The sequence below is a fragment of the Petaurus breviceps genome, unplaced genomic scaffold (assembly GCF_028583685.1).
Source record: "Petaurus breviceps papuanus isolate PSGF00001 unplaced genomic scaffold, PetGlider_PUasm1.0 419, whole genome shotgun sequence".
NCBI lineage: Eukaryota > Metazoa > Chordata > Mammalia > Diprotodontia > Petauridae > Petaurus > Petaurus breviceps.
This window is the reverse complement of record NW_027186324.1, coordinates 5,022,343-5,037,703: the sequence shown is the minus strand read 5'-3', so window position 1 is coordinate 5,037,703 and position 15,361 is coordinate 5,022,343. Positions and strand designations below refer to the sequence as shown.

General features: G+C 35.8%; 1 protein-coding gene across 5 annotated transcripts in view; it reads right to left on the bottom strand.

Annotated features, from left to right (window-relative positions):
- Positions 1-15,361, bottom strand: part of OFD1 (OFD1 centriole and centriolar satellite protein) — a 344,344-nt gene that overhangs the window by 32,947 nt on the left and 296,036 nt on the right. For 4 of the 5 annotated variants that reach the window (XM_069100608.1, XM_069100609.1, XM_069100607.1 and 1 more), the window contains 7 exons: positions 11,804-11,914; positions 6,079-6,215; positions 5,636-5,809; positions 3,852-3,958; positions 2,613-2,732; positions 840-913; positions 353-444 (listed from right to left, as the gene is read on the bottom strand). In XM_069100608.1, the coding sequence (XP_068956709.1) occupies positions 353-444; positions 840-913; positions 2,613-2,732; positions 3,852-3,958; positions 5,636-5,809; positions 6,079-6,215; positions 11,804-11,914 (815 nt within the window). The remainder of the gene's footprint in view (positions 1-352; positions 445-839; positions 914-2,612; positions 2,733-3,851; positions 3,959-5,635; positions 5,810-6,078; positions 6,216-11,803; positions 11,915-15,361) is intronic. The other variant, XM_069100610.1, reaches the window with a different exon arrangement.

The following is a 15,361-nucleotide window of genomic DNA, read 5'->3' as shown; positions in this document are numbered from 1 at the left end:
TCCCATGCTGGTGAGACAAACGAGAACATGTTCTTTTCTGATTTTTTAAAAAATTTAGTCCATCTGATCTAATCCAGAGGTGGGGAACCGGCAGCCTTCAGGTCACACATGGCCCTCTAGGTCCTCAAGTGCAGCCCTTTGATGGAATTCAAACTTCACAGAATAAACCCTTTTATTAAAGGGATTAGCTTCTAAACAATGCTTGTTCTTGGTCACAGATACAAAGATTTTTAAATGGAATGCTCTGTCAGTAACACTGGAAAAATTTTTAATTAATCATACCACCATAATATCATCAAACCTTCTAATCTTTCCATATCAACTTCAAAAACCTGTCAGGTCAACAAAATACCTCAAGATCTTTGGCCCGATTTACAGCTTCCCTGAGTTCTTCCCTTCTTGAATGAATAGCATTGGCCTCTTCTTGCAAACGCATAGCTTTCTCTAAAAGAAAAGGCAAAACAAAGCAATGTCTCATAATAAGGAATTTTTTTCAATCTGAAAATTCTTCTTGCTGTAGATTTGCAATGTAGGCAACTGCTTCAAGGGCATATCAACTTATGAAATATTTCAATAAAATATTTTGACCAGCAATCACAGATTCCAATTTCCCAAATCATGGATTCTAACGTCCATGAAACACGGAGCTTGGAACAAGCAACTCGCTGGAACGTAAGGGTCATTCTTGGCATGCCGTAAATTACCAGTAATAATTGTAATTATAATGAAGCCTAAAAGCATAGGCCCCATTATCTTCCAAAGCAGAAAACAGACTTTCCTTCTTGGGGCTGAGGAGGAAGGGGAGGACGGCTACACAATGGTTTGATTTGAAGAGTCACCTTTGTTCTGCTGCTCCTCTTCAATTACTCGGTTAGATCTGGTAAAAAATTCTTCCTTCAATTCAAGCTGATATCTAGGAATCAAAATAGCTCAAATTAAGCTCACCACAATTTCAGAATTACAAATTACAAAAAAGGATATCACATGTAACTCTCTACTGAACAGAAAATCCCCCTCCACTACCAATCCCAGATGACCCATTGATTCAGTTTGAAGAAAAAGAGAAAAGGAGAGAATAAATACCAAGGGTGGGGGACCCACGTCACGAAACCCCTTAATAAAAGGGTTTGTTCTGTGAAACTTGGCTTCAATCAGAGAGCCACACCCAGGAACCCAGAAGACCACATGTGGCCGTGAACAGGTTCCCCTCCCCTGAACAAGTCAATTTGGTGCATTTTCCTCTACTGTCTGTCAAAGGCTTGATTCTATGTGTTTCCAAATTTAGATCAAATGTCTTCTGAACACTTGATCCCTTGGAAAATGCCGAAATATCATGAAAATTGTCCATCTTATCACTTGGTTAACTGTGTATTACTGTGATATTTTTGTACAGCAGAAACACAAATGCTTCTGTGATTATTCATTATTGTAATTCAAGCACCAACAAATAAAATTTGCAAGCTACATGGTACCGGGGAAAGACAGCTTCAGAATTAGGAAGACCTGGGCCCAAGCCTTGCTTTGACAAGATCACTCAGCCTCGTTAACCAAGTCACATGTGGGCAGCTAGGTGGCACAGTAAATAGCTGGGCCTAAAGTAAAGACCTGAGTTTCAATCAAGCCTCAAACACTAGCTGTACGGAGCAAGTCCCTTATCTTCTATCTGCTTCAGTTTCACCAACTATGAAATGAGGACAATTAGCAGTACCTACCTCCCAGAACTGCAGGGAGAATCAATGAGATAAATTTATAAGGCACTTAGTGCAACACCTGGCACATCGTGGGCTTTTAATAAAACGTCTTTCTTCTTTTCTCCCTCCCCATTACTTACAATGTCCCAGATAATTTTAAGTTTCAAAAGAGTTTTTTAATTTTAAGTTTCAAAATCTTCACTGCCGTAAAGGAGAATTCTCCTTTTATAATAATTAAATTGCAGTTCCAAAAGAAAAAGATAAAATTGGTGAGTTCTGTATTAATATTATATATAATGGTTACATAGGTTTTGGTTTGTTTTTTTTAAACTGGATTATCTTAAAAACCTACAGAAAATCTGAAAATCAGCAAAAAATACATTTCATGGAAAAATTAGTATTTGGAATAGTTGTAAGAAAAATAACGGGTATGAGAGAGGTATGGAAAATCTGTTGCTCTGTCATAGTGATTTAGCTTTGCTCTATTAGAGGAGATAATGGTAATTTGATAAGCTTGCCATAGCTAAGGAAAAAAAAATGTGTGACTACCCAATAAAGACACACAAGATTCTTCAATGACTGTGCTAATAATATGACCACAAAGCTATTGTAATTGTCCATACTTTTCACTGCTTGGATCACTTATTTTTTTCCTCTCATAGGTCAATGAATTTAAATTATTTTAGAATCAAAGAAAACTTCCATGAATAAATGAAAAATGTCATTTGCCACACTGAAAACTTTAAAATGACTATTCCCTTTACCATCCATGCAATGAAGACTATTTTAACTAGTACTCATTAGGAAAATGAAAATTAAAAAGTGAAGTCTACACAAGTATACAAACACTATTGGGTTCAGCAGTCCCAAAATTTTGCTTACAGAAAATCTGCTATCACTGTTATAACTAAAAGTAATTACTTCAGGAGTTCATTCTTGAGCCTTTGTTCATATGCATCTTCCATATTCTTTACATTCACCTCCCTTCTTCTCAGGGATTCTTCCAAGCTTTTATATTTTTCTTCTTGTAGCTTCTGGGCTCTGAACATTAAGAAAACAAGGAAAAACTCTTATTTTACACTCATTTTACACAAACCATATGCAGAACCTCTCTGACACACACACACACACACACACACACATATATATATATATTTTTTTTTTTAGCTTTTTTGGAGGGAGGAAGGCAGGGCAATTGGGGTTAAGTGACTTGCCCAAGGTCACACAGCTAGTACGCTAGTAAGATTTGATCCCAGGGTCAGTATCTATTCACTGTTCCACCTAGCTAGCTGCCCCCTCTCTGATATTTAAAGAAAAAAAAAAGAAAGGACTGTATTACACCCTCTACTGGCTAATCTATGAAGCAATTTTAAGTTTTTTCTTATCCAAATAGAAATTTTTTTTAAAAAAAATCATAAAAGTTAAAAATATACAGAACTGGCGCGGCCAGGTAGCACAGCTAGTAAGAGTACCGGCCCCAGAGTCAGGAGACCTGGGATCGAATCCAGGCTCAGATACTTAGCACCACACCCAGAAATAACTGGCCATGTAACCTTGAGCAAGTTACTTAACCCCAATTGCTTTAGAAAAAAAAAAAAAATATATATATATATATACAGAATTAAATGCCAATTATCTAGGAGTACATAATGTATACAATTATACAAAATTAAAGTCCTTGCATTTTTTTTTACATTCCTTATTTCAGAAGTTGGAATATGGCTAAAATGAGATTTCTGGATTATTAGTATGAGACAATATGTAGAAATTTGAAGGAGACGATTTTAAATAGAAAACCTACATTAAACACTGATTATTAGCACATTTTCTACATAGCAATTTACTTTATAAATAGTAATGTATAAATTATAGGTATTTTATGAATGCTAAGGCATCATTTTACTTCTCAAATCAAGGCCTATGCTTTATTCCTGCTAACTATGCCAGTCTCCTTAGAAATTTTGTGAAAAATATTTTTTATAAATTAAGATTCCTCCTGACAATAAGGCAAGTAGATATATATTCATAATATACATAATATTATGTATTATAATATTACATATTCATAATATAGATGTATATTCAGTAATAATAAAAAACAATCTAAAATATTTTTTTCATACATGTTTCATTCTCAATATCTAAACTGCTGTTACTTACAATTCAAAAGTTTCAATTCTTTGCTTCAGTTCAGCTTCTCTACTTCTTACCATTTCAATGTCTTTCAGCAAACCCTGTCTCTGGATATAAATTTCTTTTGCCTCAATCTATATAATAAAGTGTTAATTTAAATTAGTTAAACAGACAAAAAAAGCCCCCCCAAACAAAAACAGATCTGAAATACCGATAAATTCCCAAAAAATAGATAGTATGATACTATCAAAGTGTATTGCTTATCACAATCCTACTCCAAGAGTGATTGTCTGGTTTAATAGCTCACATTTATAAAGCACATTCTAATATGCTTCTGTCACAATACTCTTGTGAGGTAGGAATGCAATATCATAATGCCTATTTTACAAATGAGGAAAAGGGAAATATCCACAATACTGGTAAACGATGGAGCTAAAAGTACTGAACATCTAAGTTCAACACTCTTCGTTACACTGTGCTAACAAAAAATTTTTTATAACAATGCCAACAGATATTTATTGTAAATACTGTCACCCTTCATATGGTTATTTATCTAGTTCTTTAGTTAACATTTTTCAGAAACTTGGTAAATATTGTTTTATCTAAAAGAGGATGCATTTTACTCAAATAACAATTAGATTTGCACTGTATATAAAACCAGCACTACTGTTTAACATTAAACAGGTTAAAAACATAATGGAGATTAAATTTAGGACAGCCTAAGAAATTAAAATGACTATAAACAAGAAAACAAAGAAAAAATGAGAGTAACATCTGCCAATGAAATATTGGGTTGGCTTAAAATTATTTTTATATTTAAGGGTTGTTCTAGTTCATTTGTTTTAGAAAATGGAGTAAGTTCATTTTTGGTTTTAAATTTCCATAGTCAATAAAAAAAATTTCAACTCTTGGATCATTCTGATTAGGCATCAAATTAGCATAGGTTCACCCCAACATGAGATGTGATCCAGTTCAAGTCCTTTTTTAGTACAAAGACTGTTCAAAAGACCACTGCAGAAGCACAAGAAAAAGCCATTAAAGCTTTTAAAACTGCAGGAAGACTTTTTTGGGGCATACTGTATTATCAAAAAAAAAAAGACATTCTTCAAAGCCAATGTGAAATTAAGCAGGGAAACAGTTGCAAATTTTGACCAATCAATTAGTTTATTTACCTACTGATTATAAAATACCATTTAGGAAAAGGTTTTGTTCTAAAAGAGTAACTTCAAATCACTGTATTCTGTGTGTGTGAGAGAAAGCTTATTTTAATATGTGGAAACTAATATAATTCCAAGAAAAGTTATTAATAATATAAAAGCAAGAAGAGGGAGTGGAAGTTCATTAAGCAACTTGCCTCTATAAAACAAAAATGAATGATATTCCATTCCCAATGCCAAAACTCATCAATGCACTTGTAGACAACTTTTATTAATATAGTTACAAATGAAGACAAAGGCAGAAAGCCATACGGACAAAACCTGGACAAGAATGGACTTCCAGAACCCATATTGGACCAAAACTGAACATAGTGCCAATGGTGCAAGCATGAAAATTATAAGTCATGTTTACACAAGCATGTTCAATAACACTGAACTTTATGGTAATTTTAAAATCTTTTTTTAAATATATATTTCTTATTGAACTACTAATTTCAGGAATATAGAAGACTAGAAAAAATGTTTTAATTGAAATCCAAGTAGAATTTTAATTAAGGACTCTAAAATTCTAAAGGTCTTTAATGAGTCAGAGTACATCTTGAATATTTAAGTGTCTCTATCCATTGTCTACCTGTTTAAAAATTAGAGTACTACCTCCTGGTGCTTTTGAAGTCTTTCAATAGCATTCTTTTCTCGAGAAATTAGAGCTTCAGATTTTGCTTGGTGTGTTTTTTCAAATTCTTGCCGCAATTCAGTCATTTCTTTCTGAAGTCTTCTTTTTTCTTCCATCCTTATTCTTGCTATTTCGGTATCTTTAAAATGCTTCAACTGAAGCACAAATTTTAAATGGTTGTTTTATATTTTTCCAGAAACATTCACTTCCAGATGTTTTATTCATAATATTACCAAAATCCTCTTAATAAGCAGTTATGGGGGAGGGACAAGAGAAAAAAGAATTATACAAGCAAATGGAGAGACTATTCTCTGCTAAACTCTTTAAATGTTAGTTTAAGTTGTTACACTTTGGAATGAGCCATTTCAAGATATGCCAATACATTTCTTCTTTTCATTTTAGTAGCAAGATTTACAACACTGACCTTCTGAGACATTTCTGATTGAAGCTGTTGTTCTATTTCTTTCTTATACTCATTGAGCTTTGTTTCTAATGATTCCAGTTTAAGGCGCTGGGGATAAATATCTGCAAACTGCTCATCAATGAGTTGAAGTTTTTCAGCTATGAAAAAATGTTAAGATATATACTGTATAACTCTGCAGGAGCCCGATAAGAGTTCAGTTCGATCAAGAATGGCATAAGGGAGTCTACAGGAACCCCCTCCTTGGCAGCCATCCCTCTCCAAATAAAACCATATTACATTTGGCACATATTAAATAACAAATTCATAACATTTCACAGAACTGGCTTTTTGAGTCTTAGAATATCTGGGAACTGCTGAAAGCACAATAAAATTTACTGATGCAATCCAGCCTACTATCTTCCTCCTATTCTGGGCCCAACACATGATCTACCTGTACTACATATTCCAAGGTAACTCAATGGACTACCCACCCAACATCATGTCATAGTCTAGAAAGTAGACAAAGATTCAGTTTAACTTCTCTTATGAAAATTGCGAGGTCAATCTCTTTTGTGTGAATGTAGATCTTGGGGAGACATCTGTATTATTCAAGCAAACAACACTCTCATCTTCAAACAGCAGCATCTAGCATACTTTGCCATCTATATGGAATCCTTCTTCCATTTGTATTCACATCCTCCCTGGCAACAGAACATACCTTCATAGAGCAGACCTTTCCATTTTATATATTTTATTTAACACTAATAGATAGCACTAGGTCTAGGAAAAGTCCAACATTTGCTTAGGATCCCTGCACAATCTCTATTTTTATCTATCATGGAATCCTTTACAATATAATATATGCACTGGAAATACTCTGTTGGAGAACTTGGAGGCTGAATTTGCTCTATCAAGGCAAATGCTATTTTCAGAATCCACCACAATAGTAGGAATCATCTGTTCTTTACAGCTTTGTCAATGACATGACTGAGAAGCTGTGGTCTCCTTTAAATACTCTAAAAGCCAGCCAAAGCAGACCATGCCCTCACCTCCAAATCTGTCTCATGCTTTCCTGACTCCATGTCATCTAGGACCTTATTTTTGCCTAAAAGGTCCCCTTTTCCCTCACTCCATCTCTATTTAATGAACTCACCTCCATGTCAAAGTCTTTATCCAATGCCCCTTACATGAACTTCTTGCTATTTCCACTAATCCCTCTACAGCAAGAAATATGTACTTCGACATCAATCTTTCATAGTACATATTTATTTTCCATTTCAGTATTTGTATATGCCTTATCTATCTTGATAAATAAGTGACTCAGTGCCAGACTGCTTTATTCATCTGTTTCCCTTCTGCTCTTGTATAGAAAGGTACTTTTTAAATGACTGCTTTGTGAATCAGAAAGCTATATAATTCAATAAAAATATTTTAATTAATGCTTAATTCATTTTTTAGACAGGAAACATCTTTAAGATTCAAACAAAGCACAGTCTTGTATATTGTTCATTTCATTATTAAACACATAAGATTAACAAAGTGAAAGTTACTACTATTACAAAAGGCAGCATGGGGCAGTGAGTAGACAAATGGCCTCAAAGTCAAACCAGGGTTTATATATCATCTTTGACTTCTACTAGCTTTGTATTCTGCAAGACCACAAATTTCAGAGCAGTTGCCACAGCCTGATTTTGGTAAAGAGTGTTTTCCTCTGTGAGTGGTACCTACATATATGAAATCAGTGGCTTAGAAGAAAAAAGTTGTTAAATAGAAAGGTCTATTCAAATATTAGTAAAGATGTGTGGATGCTGTATTTCTTTTTTATTGTTATATATATTTCTAAATTATTTTCAGTTATATTTTATTAAGGGTGGAGGGAAAGGGAATTCCTCAGCAGTGAAAGACTGTCCAATGCCCTTCTATAAGATAAATTTTCTGTTAATAGTATGAATTTAATTTCTCTCATTCAAGAAATGGAGAAATCTCTAGGGTCTCAAAATGCAAGTTTGTGATTTCCACAGCTACTGCAACAAAAGAACATTTATGTAGCATTCAATATGAAATCAACCTCAGTCAAGTGGCATCTGACCATATCATTCTATTGTTCAATGGCTCCCAACTGCCTTTAGTAGAAGGGAGGGGAGGAGAGAAGGGAAGAAGGGGGAGAGAAAATTAAATTTAAAAAGGGAATGAGCATTTAAAACTGTGCCTACTACTGTGTTTCCCCGATAAGAAGACACTGTCTGATTATTTTTTTGGACAGAAAAACACCAGAGGGCTTATTTTCAGGGGAGGGCTTATTTTAATGAACATTGACAGCAATTTTAATAAACAGGTAAATGTGAACAAAAAAATGTACCTTTATTCAATAAGCAAATCACTGGGGAAGAACAGGATGACGCGCTCCCTGCTGCAGCTCTGATTGGATGCAGCTCGGAGCGCGGCGTGCGTTTCACTGGGGGGGGGATGGTGCATACAGAGGGTACCGTAATGTAGCGTGTAGCACAGGGGATCACCTTCACTACAGTAGCAATCTCAATAGGGCTTATTTTTGGGGGAGGGCTTATTTTAGAGGAATCTTACACAGTAAGGGGAGGGCTTATTTTCGGGATAGGTCTTATTATCGGGGAAACACGGTATGTGCTAAGATTTTTTACGAAAATTATCTCATCTGATACTTACCACAACACTTCAAAGCAAGTGCCATTACTATCTCCATTTTATGGTTGAAGAAACTGGCAAAGAGAAATTAAGTGACTTTTCCAGAGTCACACAGCTACTAAGATTTAAACTGACTCCAAGCCCGATGTTCAATCCACTGAGCCACCAGCTGCCTCTGAATAACGAATGGAAGACAAACTCCTCTGCTTGGTATTTAAAACCCTTCAAAGTCTGGTTCCAGGCCACCTTCATCACTTAAGAAGACCAGGCATCACTGTGACTCAGGTGCGCTGCACTTCTGCCAAGCGAGTCCGCTTAGTCTCTGCTGTACGTGAAGGTTTATACTTCTGATCTCTGGGGTTTTTCTCCTTCTTTCGGTCAGTCTCCTTGCATGAAGCGTTCTCCTGCATTTCCTTCCCCTGTAACCCCTAGCTTTCTGCAAAGTTGGATTAACGTCACCTACTTCACTAACGTCCCCCTGACGTTCAGTTTTCGGATTCTTCCTCAAAATAACTTACTCTTTATTCTTAACAATCCCATACTTAACCAGTCTTTATCAAGCACCGGTTGTGTGCCACGTAGAGCATTAAACTCCGGAAGGAACTCACAGCACACAGACAGCTGTGTACAAATAGACTGACCGCCTGGTTTTCTGTCTGACTTCCCCTCATTCTCCGCTATGACTCCCCATCCAGCTGGCGCTCCCAAGCTGCGCTTGCCCCTCAAGGCTCTGTTCTAAGCCCTCTTCTCTTCTGCCTTTATGCCATTTCTCTTGGTGATGTCATCAGCTCCCACTGATTCAATAAGCATTTCCATACAGATGATTCTCAGATCTCTTTATCCAGCCCTAACCTCTCTTAACTGCTACACATCTGCATCTGCCTACTGGACATTTTGGACCTGCCCCACAGTAATCTTAAAGTCAATGTATCTAAGACTAAACTTATTATCTTTCCTCCTGAAACCCTTTTTCTCTTCTGGACTTCCCTATTGCCATCAAGGGCACAACCTTCCTCCCAGTTATCCAGGCTTACAAACTTCAGTGTCATCCTCAACCCCTCACCTCCACCCCTCGTTTCCAGTCTTACTGCCAAGCTCTGTCCATTTTCTCTTGTACGTGCTCCCTTCTTTCCTCTGACACTGCTGACATCCTAGGGCAGATGCTTATCACCTCAAGTCTGGACTATTGCAATAGCCTGCTGGTTAGTTTTACTGGCTCAAGTGTCTTCCCATTCCAACCCTTCCTCCACTTAGCCATAAAACCGAACTCCCTAAAACAAAGATATAACCATTTCACTATCTGAATTCAGTAACCTCCCTTTTACTTACAGGATCAAAAGGAAATCTTCTAGCTTTAAAACTTCATAACACGGTCCCTTCCTACTTTCCTGGTCTTCTTACACCTTATTTCTTCCACATACTCTGCCGTCTGTTCTTCACATGTGATATTCCACCTCCCAATTTCATGCATTTTCAGTGGCTGCTTCCTGGAATGCTTTCCCTCCTCACCTCTGCTAAGTCTCAGCTGAAGTTCCATCTTCGGCAATAAGCCTTTCCCAGTTCTCCTCAACCTTAGTGCCTTCCCTCTGAGACAGCTTCCAACGTATCTTGTTTGGACAAAATTATTTGTATGTTGCCTCCTCAATTAGACGAGAGATCTTTCAGAGTGGGGACTGCTTTTAGCTTTTCTTTGAATCTCCAGCACTCAGAAGAGAACTTAGTACATGGCAGGCACTTACTAAATCCTAGCTGGTTAACTGACTACATGGGCCACTGTCTTCAAAAACATGCAAACCCCTCAAGCAGACAAATATTAAACTTCTACTTAGCCCCAAAGGGGAAAACTTGGACCAATGAACAGGCAGCATTTAAGAGGGATAACTTACAGTTCAACATAAAGAAAAATCTATTACTTAAAGCTTCCCCAAACAGGCTTGGCTGCCTCAGAATGCACTGAATTCCTTGTTACCAGTGGAAGCCAGATAACCACCTGTCAAAGATGTTGCAAAAGGAATCCACACTCCATGGAGAGGCTGATTTGGCTAACCCTCAGGTCCCTTCTAACTCTATTGTGTACTACTGCAAAATGCAGAATGATTCCATCAACAAAGAGCTGTGAAAAACTGAACAAGCTTTTTAAAAGGGGGACTATAAAGCAACAGCGCCATTGAAAAGCTAACATGAACCACCACAATGATGATTTTAGGAGCTCCAGATCCCAGAACAGCTAAATTTAGGAACTTTGGCAATAACAGGTAACTTCTCCAGGGTCCAATTTCAACTGTTTAAATAAGGATATTAAAAAGTGTGATTTCTAAGATCAATTTTAGTTTTACAATTTTACACTTACAAATTCTATGTACCAGATTAATATTATTCTATATGAAGCAAACCCCATATTAGAATATACTATAAATACTTTTAACACCCGGTGATAAGGATGTGGAAGAACTGGGAAAAACCCATACTTGAACTATGAGTAGTGCACTGAAAAGCAAGACTTACTGTCCAAGAAAATTAAAGATTGCCTGAGGAGGGTATTGCTTTTCTACACCAGGGACAAAAGTGAAAAATGTAAAAGAGCCTGAGATTATACATTGGGAAGAACTTCCTATCAGAAAGAATTGACAAAACACTAGCCCAAGGAAGAATTACTAACCCTAGAAACTGTTAGAATTGGCATGTACAAGTATAATCAGACCAAATACAATCAGAACATTGTTTCAGAACTTGAAGGGACTTTATAGACCACCCAATCCAATACCCACACTTTAAAGATAAGGAAATCAAGGCCCAGGAGGACTGCCCTGTGTCACAGAGGAAATAAGTGAAAGAGCCAGAATTCAAATCCAGGTCCTCCAATTCCAAATTCAGTGCTCTTTCCATGGTACTACATTGCTTGCCTGGGCTCCTTCTAGTAATAGTACTCTGCAGAGATGAAGATCTCTCACAACTTACAGAACTCGGTTGCTCCAGAGAAAAGGTTATCAACAGGATAAAAACAGAATAGGATATCAGTTCGTTTCGACATGTTAAAAAAAACAAACTTCATACATAGTAAAAATTAAAGGAGAGCGATCATTACCAAGAGATTCACTAGTAGGCAATAATGATGAACTTGTTTGAGTCTCCATATTGCAACTTTCCCTGGATAGATGATATTCTGTCAATTCCATCAAAATCTGCATGAGAAAACCTTAAAAAAATATAAAAATTTATGAATCCACACTGAAAACAGAAATTTTCACTTCACATATGCATATAAGTTTCTCCATACCACAAAAAAGCCATCAAGGACCAATGATTTATAGTTCACTGATTTAAACAAACAACAAGAATTTTTCAAGTATCTACAGAGGACAATCAAAATGGTTTATAAAGAATAAAACTTCTTCAGACGTGAACTCCAGTGGATATGGAGTTTGCATCATTTATGCTGTTCAACACAACTGATATATTGGTTTTGCTGGTTTCCCTCCCTCTTTCTTTTTAGATCTTTGTTACAAAGTTGGCTCACTGCATAGGAATATATTTTAAAAATGAAAATGATGTAAAAACAAAAAAGCTGTGAAAATCTGGAAAGTCACAACTTCTCAGAGCTTTGGGCAACTTTCTAAGGCTGTAAGTTGCACAGAAAGTACCTATTAACATAGGTAGAGGATTTTCAAGTATTCCTGATGAAAAAACCAGAGCTGAATAGAAAATGTGACTTTCATATACAAGAAGCATGAGAAGGTAAACAGGAAAAAGAAATCATGAAGAACTTATAAAAGTTGAACTATTTACATTTGTACCTGAAAAAATGATAATTGTAACTCATGAGACTTTTCTCAGTATGAGGATAGTTGAAAGGAATATATATATATGTATATGTGTGTATACATATATGTATATACAGATACACACATACATAGGGTATATGTGTGTATAAATGCATATGTGAGTGTGTGCATATGTGTGTACACGTATACATAGACACGTATACACAGAACAGTTGAATAGGAAGGGATGATATCTAAAAAATAAAATCAAGAGGTGAGAGGAATATAATGAGAGGAAAAAGGGAGAGACAGAATGGGGTAAATTATCTCATATAAAAGAGGCAAGGGAAAACTGTTACAATGGAGGGAAGAGCAGGAAGGTGAAAGGGAATGAATCAACCTTACTCTCATTAGATTTGGCTTAAGAAGGGAATAAGATACACACTCAATTGGATATTTTACCCTACAGGAAAGCAGGGGGGAAGGGGAGAAGACAAGGGATGAAAGAAGGGAGGGCAGACTGGGGGAGAGGGTAGTTAGAAGCAAACACTTTTGAAAAGGGACAGGGTCAAAGGAGAAAATAGAACAGATGAGGGGGTGGGATAGGATGGAGGGAAATATAGTTAGTCTTTCACAACATGAGTACTATGGAAATGTTTTACATAACTACACATGTATAACCTATACTGAATTGCTTGTCTTCCCAGTGAGGGTGGGTGAGGAGGGAAGGGAAAGAATCTGGAAATCAAAGTTTTAAAAACAAATGTTAAAAATTGTTTTTGACATGCAACTGGGAAATAAGATATACAGGCAATGAGGTACAGAAATCCATCTTGCCCTACAAGAAAGTAAGGGGGGCATGGGAGAGAATATAAGAGAGAACAGATTGGGGAAAGCGGTATTCAGTATGCTTTGCTATCTTGGGGTGGAGGGTAGGGGAGAGATAGGGAGAAAATTTGTAACTCAAAATCTTTGGGAAATGAATGTTGAAAGCTAAAAAAGTAAAAAAAAAAAAAAGCCTGAGATGCCTTTTACAACTTACATTTTTAAGAAATAAAAAACTCAACCTGGATTTAAAGTTGGATTAAAACTCAACCTGGATTAAAGTGACTAATGATTCCCTTATTGGAGGATAAGGAAGAAGGTGATTTTGAATTAAAAACAATGATTGTTAATCATTCATTGAAATCTTCAAGTTTTCAGAGGTGTCACATGACTATCAATTACTTCCAGTTCACTGGCCATCAAATGAGACTACAACGGTCATTAAAACTTTTTTTGAAGATTGGTCTTCAAGTTATTTTAGCCCAGCTGTTGGAAAACATTACAAAGACAATAATATAATGTTTAAAACATTCCTCATTTTAGATAATTCTCCAGGTAATCCAAATTCATTGTATGAGAATATGAGATGCAAATCTGGTAAGATATGGATAAAGCTCTCTGAACTTACCCATGTCTGTATGTGAGTGTGTATATGTATGTACATATATACATATATACACATATACATACATATGAAGATTTAAAGACAGTTCACTCTAGGCTATTCAAATTTTAAATAACAGTAACATTTTATTTCTATTATCCATCAATGTAGCTTATTTTTAGGTACAATTTTCAGTAATTTTAATTTTTTTAAATTTTGCTTTCTATGATTATCATATTACTTTTTAACAAACAAATCAGAATATTTTAATATCTTCTGTTATAGTATGATAATAAACAGATAAAAAACTTATTTTAAAAATTTTACTGCATATTTCCACTGATCTGAAACCAATTACCATAGTTTACATGTAATTATTCTAAAAGCTAATAATAGCTAAAGCTATTCTAGTAACTTCAAATAATATAAATTCAAATGATGCGACCACTTTAAAGGATTCATTATCTGCAGTAATTGGGATTTAGCTGAGCTGTGAGTTCATTAGCTTTTAAATGAATTTGTCATTGAAAACTAATTATAGAATTACTATCATGTGAGTCTGAAATTTTTTCCAATAACAAAGGTACACTCATATTTGAAAAGGTTGGGAATCACTGTTCTAGGGCATTTAGACAATTTATTGAGCATCTCGACCAATGTAAATGCTACAAAATCCAACATCAAGAATAATTCTACAATATAAAGAACTATAGTATCCAATGAATGGTTAAAATAAATTTAAAAGGATTCAACTCATTTAAACAAGTATTTGTTGAAATAAAATGATAAGATGACAAAGATGTCATAAATTTATATGGTTTTTAAAGGAATTTATTAAAATCTGAATTTTCCTGAAATTTGTCAGTGATAGTTAATATTTATATAGCGATTCAACGATTACAAACATTTATCGCCACTCCACAGATAGGAGGCAGTGGTAGAGCAACTCACCCAGAATATCACTGGGTCATACCAGTAAGTAAGGTGAATCCCACTAAGGTCTTCCTGACCTCAAGTTTGGAGCTCTTAATCACCATGGCATCCAGATCCCAAATTCCAGCTAGTTTCAATATTCTTATTTAATTTGCTATGCATTATGCTTCTCTCTCCCACTCTCCTATTTGCGTTACCAAACATAAAGGCAGCATGGCATGCTAGATCTGATGAAGGTTTACATTTCACCTCTACAGTAACTACAGAAGTGACATGGTTGCTGTTGTTTGTCCTTTGTTTGCAAAGAGGGCCAAGACATCGGGAAGGTGATGTCATGACTTGAAAGTGACTTGGATTTAAGTGAGGATGATGTCATGACTTGAAAGTGACTCGGATTTAAGTGAGGATGATGTCATGACTTGAAAGTGACTCGGATTTAAGTGAGGATGATGTCATGACTTGAAAGTGACTCGGATTTAAGTGAGGATGATGTCATGACTTCAAAGTGACTCGGATTTAA